The sequence below is a fragment of the Gambusia affinis genome, linkage group LG15 (assembly GCF_019740435.1).
Source record: "Gambusia affinis linkage group LG15, SWU_Gaff_1.0, whole genome shotgun sequence".
In the NCBI taxonomy this organism is placed as follows: domain Eukaryota; kingdom Metazoa; phylum Chordata; class Actinopteri; order Cyprinodontiformes; family Poeciliidae; genus Gambusia; species Gambusia affinis.
Window position 1 is genome coordinate 22959944 of NC_057882.1, and position 7960 is coordinate 22967903.

Genomic DNA, 7960 nt, shown 5'->3' on the forward strand with positions numbered 1-7960 from the left:
CTGTATCTATGAGGTTGTCCAATTAATGCAGATACTTGCAAATTCAGAAAACCAAATGCAAATTAATTAGTTCATTGAGCATTGAAATCAATTTGTGCTGGAAATTTCTCAACTCTTTTACAAGGCAAAAAACAAGAGCATAAATTTATCTGCTGAACATTCAGTGTTGAACATGAGCCATGCTTGTTAGTCCCTGTGTATGTGCATACATTAAAAACTATTGGTAGGATATTTTTAAGATTAGTGTTACTGACGAAAAATAACACTTCACATATTTTGCTTATCTTTCAAGACCAATTTTCAGAACTGATGTTTTGTCAGCAATTATATTTTAAACATGCACATACATTATTTCAGACTTGGGACAACATTACTAATAAATTATCAAAGTGCATTTTTCTGCCTGGAGCTCAGTTAACTCAAACCTATCCAGTAAAAACATAATAGTTATTGTCCATTTATGTAAATTTGTGATCTAAACCAAAGAATTTCGCCCAGGAAAAAAAAACTGAAAATAAAATTGAAAATAAAACTCACAGCAACCAAAATGTAAGTTTAATATTGGTTTGTATCCAGAAATTGTAAAATGTTAACATGTACTTTAATTTTCTTAGCTATTCAGTCGTCTTGCAGCTTATTGTCACCAGTGTACATATTCTTGCAAGTAAAACACAAAACACAGATTGCAACAATTAATGATTTAATACAGTTTTACTAAAATACTGCATCAAAGAAGAAAGCCAAAGAATGACAAACCTATCATGTTTTGAAATAAGTACTTATTAGCATTGGCTTCAATTATAGAATAAATTTTGTGAAATTGATTACATTTGATGCAAATATGCATTCCAATATGTAATGAGTGGAGAAAAACATTTATCAAAACTATTACTATTAATTAAAACAATGGTGACAAGACTTTAAAGAACTTTACACATAAATATTCATCTCAGTTAAGTAATTAGGCTGTTATTTTCCCACTTTATTGGTGAGGTCCACATGCTATTGAAATGAATCCCTCTAAGCGGTGAAAACAAGACTGATGCATCAAATCATCTGAATTTGACTCATGGTATCCAACTGTGTGCCAGCAGAGCAGCTGGTCCTCTGCAAGAGTCTCCTTCTGTGGATGAAAAATCCTGGACCGTCTTCATGATTACAACAAAGAGTGTCACATCAATCAGCTCCCTGTTCCATATACCAGAAGATACTTTGGTAAAGTTCAGTTGGAAATTAGGATTTATAAAGATGTTGTCTGATGTGTTTTGATTTACTCTGCAATACTAAGATATTTACTACAGAATTTGGTACAAAGAACATTTAAAAATGGATTTGGTGGTGGTACAGTGGTGTAGATGTTAGTTGTAGTTAGTTGCGTAAAGTTAAATGAAACCAGTGAGCAAAAATAAGAAGTTTGATTTAGTTTACCTGAACAAGTATTTCATCTAAATCCATTTATCTCAAGATTTTTTTAATCTTATTTTAATTTTACTTGTCTTTGTTGGCTCTTTTAATATAATATGTAACCAAATGCTTATGGGTTTCATTGAATCCAACAAGTAAAGAGAGACAGCAGTGATGCAGTGCTCATAAAATTGTGTAGAGTCTGGAAGAGATTAGGATCACTGCAGTGATTTTTCAGCTTTTAACCCACTTTTCTCAGCCTCTGTTGGTGTGTTTACATCTGATATGGTGTCAGCAGTCCATTCCCTCACAGCTGAGATATTATGGACATCACTGAATAATCAGATCTCAGGAGGCAGTTGAATCATCAAATAATAATTTAAAGGGGTCCACTTGATCTTCCCAAAAAGTTTCCAGCTTGCAAGATTAATGAATCCATAAACTGGCCTGAGTTGTAATAAACAGATAGATAAAATCCTTACTCATCCCACATGACAGAATAAATCACAACAAGGCCGCTGTGGCTGAGGAGCTGCCAGCCCCTGACATTCAGTGATTTGTCTACTGCCGCACCCCGTGTAACTCAAACTGTAATCGGACGGCTGTCAGTCGTCATCTCTGAGCCTGGAGATCGGCTGCCCTGCGATCTCCCAGAGTGAACAGCAGCTGCAGAGGAGGAGTTTAAAACCAGCGGCTTCTTTCCTCCTGTATTTAAACGCCTCTAAGCTGATTTGCCTGCTCAGATTTACAGCAACATTTGGCTGCTCAGTTTGTGATGCAAAGATGCATTAGTGGAGCTTATGATTGTTTGTGTATGCACTGAGTGCTTTGTAATTCTAGTTTTTATAGAGTTTAATTTAGCAGTGGATTTAGTGAGTATTTATGGAACCAGTAAAATGCAGAAAGAAATTGCTTCAAGTAACAGCAATTATTTAGATTGCATTTGCATTAGTAGTTTGTGCACAGTATCTCTGATAGTATTCAAAACAGTAATCCATAATGATGAACACAGAGCGAAAATAGAGTTTCCTTTATTTCTTTTTATACAGTTTTGCATTTATTTTACAAAGTGATTTAAATCAGAAGTTGTCCAAATGTGTGTCAGTATTCTTGATTCTTAATGTTTTTATACTTTTCATTGTATATAATATAGACCTTCTTTTGCTTCTTTTTTGGCACTGTTGTTTTCCAGGAAACAACCTATCACACAGTTTATTATTTAAACACAAAATGATGCAAACATGATTGTAATTCTACTAATTTCTACTGATTTTTTAATTATCTGGTGATCATTCTGAGTGTTATTACAGTCTAAAGCACATCTGTTAGCTTAACTTAGGTTTTTTCCAACCCTGGCCCTCCGTACACTCTCCTGCATGCTTTAAATAACGTGTCAAACTCAAGTGTAAACATTATTGTGTGTAAACATGCTGGTTGAATATCCTATCCAATAAAATGCAGAAAAACGCTATGTTGCTATTGAGCATTTAGAAAGGTTTTTTTTATTATTATTAGCCCTCAGTCTATTTCTGCTTACCGTAGGTCCCTGTTTTCATCACTCCATATATGAACGTATACATTTAGTTTAGGTTGTCCTCCAAAGGCTCAGATGTTATTTGATCAAATTCTCTTAAAAGTTTTTGTAGTTTGTTTCACTTTGTCTATGTGTGATGTGTAAAGATGCTTATCACAAAAAGGATTAACAGAATTACAAATAGTTGAGCACAAACATGCACACACAAAACATTTTCAACTGTCATGAACTGTTAATATCAGACAATGTTTGACTTGAAGCCAACATGATGTGATAAAAATCACCACTTTCACATTAAGTGCTTCTGTAAATCTCTTTTTCTCATGGAGCTGGTGTGATTAATTTCAGAATAATTAGGTATATTATTTTACCTCACACTTTCTTTCTAATGCCTAAATCTAAGTAAATGTGAAAGAACAAACACTCACAGATTGTGACCACACAGGTGAGTAAACAGAGTGTTCCCTGTACTTTGGAGTGGTGAGTTAGTCTAAGCTCACTGCTTGAGTCTGTGTGTCATAATCAGCCAGATCACTAACAGCAGTAAAATGGCCAGAGTTTGTCTGCTGGTTTTCATTGTTGGTCTTCAACTGGGGATTCCTGGAGCAAGTGCTGAGATCACAAAAGACAACACAGGTAAACAGCAGCTTTTTGGACTTGATTGTATTGGAAAAAATAGACAAAGATTTAGAAAGCACTAAATTCTGATTGTGAAATGTAATTTTATTGAATATTTTGTTAAGATTAGTTAATATTGTCACCGAATATGTTATTCACATTTGGTTTAACGTTGTCTTTTATCATCAGTTCACTATACCTCTGTTACTTTAATCAGAATATATAGCAGACAATTTTACTATAAACTGAAACTGTGATAAGAGTTCAATTGAAATAATCTCACAAAGTGTGACATCAGGTTTTATCAGGTTTTGCCCCTCTGTTTCCTTTTCAGAAACCGTGTTTATCTCTCAGCAGACAGCACATGTGGTGCTGAAACGACAACGGAGATTCAACAGTGGGCGTCTCGAGGAAATGCTACAGAAAGACAACCTGGAGCGAGAATGTAAAGAGGAGCAATGCACCATGGAGGAGGCCAGGGAGTGGTTCGAGGATGATGAAAAAACTGTAGGTTGAACGCAAACACCAAAATTACCAAACTTTCTGTGTTGAATATTAAAAGAAAAAACTGAAACCTTCTCTTTAACTTATGTTTCACTTCTAGATGCAATTCTGGTCCCTCTATACTGGTAGGTCAAATATTTGTCAGCTTCCCACACTGACAAGTTAAATCAGCTCAGACCCTCTAATGTGTTTGTTTTTATTGCTCGTGCATAGATGGTGACCAGTGTGAGTCAAAGCCCTGTCAGAATGGAGGAGTTTGTGAGGATGGATTAAGCTCCTATAAATGCTGGTGCAAATCAGACTTTACTGGTAAAAACTGTGAGATTGGTAAGTGGTAACAGCAAGCGATGATGTTTTCTTTTAAGATCTGCCGTTCTGATGTGTTTGTTTACAGTTTAACACTTGATTTTATTTTTTTACAGAAACGACCAAGCAGTGTTCGATCAACAATGGTGGGTGTGCACATTTCTGCACAATGGAAGCACGCCGACGAGTGTGTCGCTGTGCAGCTGGTTACAAAGTTGGGACAGACAGAAAAAGCTGTGAACCAACAGGCAAGTTAAAAACAGACCACCTATAAGTACACACCAAACTGGAAAAAGTTGCTCAAATCTCATTTAGAGAGTTTATTGTCTGCTCCACAGACCATCAGGTACCTGTAATCTAAAAAAAGATCTTAAAATTCTTAAAGCAGGAAAATCAACAGATAAATTGATAAATGCGGTTTTCATAAAGCTGGAATGAAACTTCCCATAAATTCAATGTGTATCTGCAACGTTAAGTCCTGTTTGAGCCTCTCATTTGGAAATGTTGACAGCTGGTTGTTACACAGTAAAAAGACAGAAAGCTGGACCCATCATGTTTGACATCATCCATCCTTTAAGGCATAACAAGTTGACGTTTCAGTTCGCAGCCATCAAATAAAAGACATTGCTACTGACTGAGGCTGACAACGTGAAGATGCTTAGAGCCAAGTAGTGAGCAGACAATAATTATCAGATAATAAAACTACTGACATGGAAAAACGGGCAGCAGATCTCACAACTCCAATGAAAAAATACTAGAACCATTCTTACCAATAATCCACAAGGTAAGCATACACTGAGCAAATTTGAAGTCTACCAACTCATAATTTTTGCAACAATGTTTATATAGCATGCCAATATTACCAATAAAAACATTGGAAAACTGAATTAAACAGAAGCTGTGAAGTTTACAAAGGATCTTTTAGTGATAAAACTAACTAATCTCCACTTTTTTTGCCTTATTTTCCCCTCAGGGCCGTTCAGTTGTGGTATTGTAAGCCTGTCCTCTGGCCTGGTTGCCAGATCTTTCAGGTGGACACAATCCTCCAACTCAACTAACTCCACCAGACAGGATTACGACTATGATTACACTGAAGAAATCGAGGATTATCTCAACTCTCTAATGAACGAATCAAAACTGTTCAACAACTCAGCGGATTCTGTATTAAATGTCAGCTCAGTCGGGTTGGATTCAAGTTCCTCCTTAAACCAAGCCGAGACTATCAACTCTAGAGCAGAGCTAGATGACAACAAAAGTCCCAGACAAAAGCGTTCCTGGGATTTGCCTGTGCTCCCCACCATCGTAGCACAAAAGAATGAGGACGAGAGGATTGTTGGTGGAAATGAAGCCACACCTGGCGAGATACCTTGGCAGGTAATGTTACTGAATTCATAAAGCGAATGATTATTTTTGATGGATAACTTATTTTGTTTTGTATGAATCAAAGCTATTGCGTTTCTCTTTACATTGGATTAAAAACAACCCACAGTCACAATGTATTAATATGTCGGGAAACTGCGATTAATCTTTTTCTTGCTTCTTTTCCAACCGTTAGATGACACAAATACTACCTCACAAAGTTTCCTTCCAATCTATTACTGTTCATATGAGATGTTTCTTTATCTACACCATTAATTTTAGTCTAATCTTTCCAGATTCTCACAATAATATTCCATATATTAGACTATTTTTGACATGTCAATTTATTTCATTAATTTAAGTTACAAATGAAACACCTGTGGATTAATTACACTGAAGTTTCCAAGCCTTTATTTCTGTTTTCAGCTGACATTTAATATTAAAGTATTACATCAGACAATAAATGTACTACAAAAATGTGGGCTCAAGAAAAGCTATGTGAAATACCTGCTTAAAGGTTGCTGTTTTAAAAGGCTCTTTTATTTTGAAAAATGAGCCTTATCAAAATGTATATTCTAATTTATTGAAGATAACTGTCTGGTTGGAAAAACACTTTATTTTTTTATGCATGCCAGAGTCTGTAGGGCCCAAGCAGACTTTTAGTAAGGTGACAGTATAAGCTGAAAAATACTCAGAAATATGTTTTGGCATATATCTAATCAGTTCTTGATTGTACAGGACATCACTATTTAAATTGGTGGAGTTAGCTGCATCTGTCACTGAAACACTGGAATGTCATGTTGTGTCATAAACAGATTAAGTAGATTTATTATATTCTTTTCTTATATATTTTTTTGCTACACTTTAGGTTTTTTAGTTTACACTTACACCTTAGTTTTCCTTTTTTTAGTTTACCAAATAAATTTAAAGCTTTTGGGGGGAAAAACAATATTTTACTTAAATTATGTATGGCAAACCATCAAGGTCCCAGACCATCACACTACCACAACAGTGTTTGACTGTCAGTATGACTCTTTTTCTGAAATGCTGTGTTTGTATTGTGCCAGATGTAATTGGATCTGCACCTTTCCCAAAGTCTGGAGATTATAAACATGTTTTTTGTCAAATATGAGATATACTTTATTGTTTTAGACCTGAAACTCCCCTATCGAATTGTAAACACTGACCATGTGGCAAGGGAGGGCTGGCGTTATTTAGATGCTTGAACATTTTAAAAGTCTACAGCAGAACTGAGACTGGAGAGTAGAAACCTGTCCTGGGACAAAAACAATTGAAAAGACATTGGAAATAGTTATTGCTGTGTTAAAAACAAACACAAGACTGTGGTGAGGTTTCTATGTTTACATTTGATGAACTGATGACTAAAGTACAAGTGTTGCTATGTGTGTTTTCAGGTGGGCCTGATGGCTTTTTCAGCCAAGCGAAACAAAACGCTGCCTGTCTGTGGAGGCTCTCTGCTTAGTGAATTTTGGGTAATCACTGCAGCCCACTGCCTGGAGGTGGCCAAACAAAAAAAATACACTATCTTCGTAAGACTTGGTAAGACAAAACAAAAGAATATCTAACTGTATACCTTAAAACTGATGAAACTGGGATTAACAGAGCACACAGACCTTCAAATAAAAGGGGTTCTTTATTCTCAAAAAGAAAAATTTTCTGAGTTGCACAAATGAAGAAAATAGTCCTTTTTTACATGAATGGTCCATATAACACTAGGATGACCCTCCTAACCAGCAACAGCTTCAACAAAATGGTGTGTAACACTCAACAGAGTAGTCGCAACGCATCTTCACAAAAAACTGAAATAAGATAGTTCATGACACGGGGTAAAAAAGGACAAACATGATGACAGGAATATCACTTCAGCTTTGTACATTGAAAATAATACAGTTCAGACATTAATTACTGAAAATCTGCATTTGTTTTACTCATGTGGCCATAAACTCCTCTCCAATGCCCCATTCCAAAACGTCATCTGATCAGATCATAAACCATCCTTTCAATATTCATCGAGATGTCCCCACAGGATCTCCCATATCCCAGGAAGCTCCTCGGCAGCGTCCTATTTCAGTCATCATCTGACGAAGATATCAACTCTAAAAATACATCTGATCAACTGATGATAATTGTTGCCCTTTAGATTAATTGAGATATTATATTTGAATCATCACTGATCCTAAAAAGGATCATCCTCCGGGCCATCCACCATCATCG

The 7960-nt window shown here is 35.8% G+C and overlaps 1 protein-coding gene across 1 annotated transcript; it reads left to right on the forward strand.

The window, feature by feature from the left end:
- Positions 1-3441: 3441 nt before the first annotated feature.
- Positions 3442-7311, forward strand: LOC122845323 (coagulation factor VII-like). The gene is made up of 7 exons (XM_044141528.1): positions 3442-3574; positions 3891-4063; positions 4161-4185; positions 4274-4387; positions 4483-4614; positions 5340-5740; positions 7141-7311. The coding sequence occupies exons 1-7, from the start codon at positions 3487-3489 to the stop codon at positions 7309-7311; spliced, it is 1104 nt and encodes a 367-aa protein (XP_043997463.1). The 5' UTR covers positions 3442-3486.
- Positions 7312-7960: the final 649 nt, after the last annotated feature.

What these genes read in the sequence shown, in the direction of transcription:
- LOC122845323 (XM_044141528.1), top strand. Translation starts at nt 3,487, where the DNA reads ATGGCCAGAGTTTGTCTGCTGGTTTTCATTGTTGGTCTTCAACTGGGG. An exon ending in ATTCTGGTCCCTCTATACTG is followed by an intron (nt 4,186 to 4,273) that starts GTAGGTCAAATA and finishes GCTCGTGCATAG; the next exon opens with ATGGTGACCAGTGTGAGTCA. An exon ending in TGGTAAAAACTGTGAGATTG is followed by an intron (nt 4,388 to 4,482) that starts GTAAGTGGTAAC and finishes ATTTTTTTACAG; the next exon opens with AAACGACCAAGCAGTGTTCG.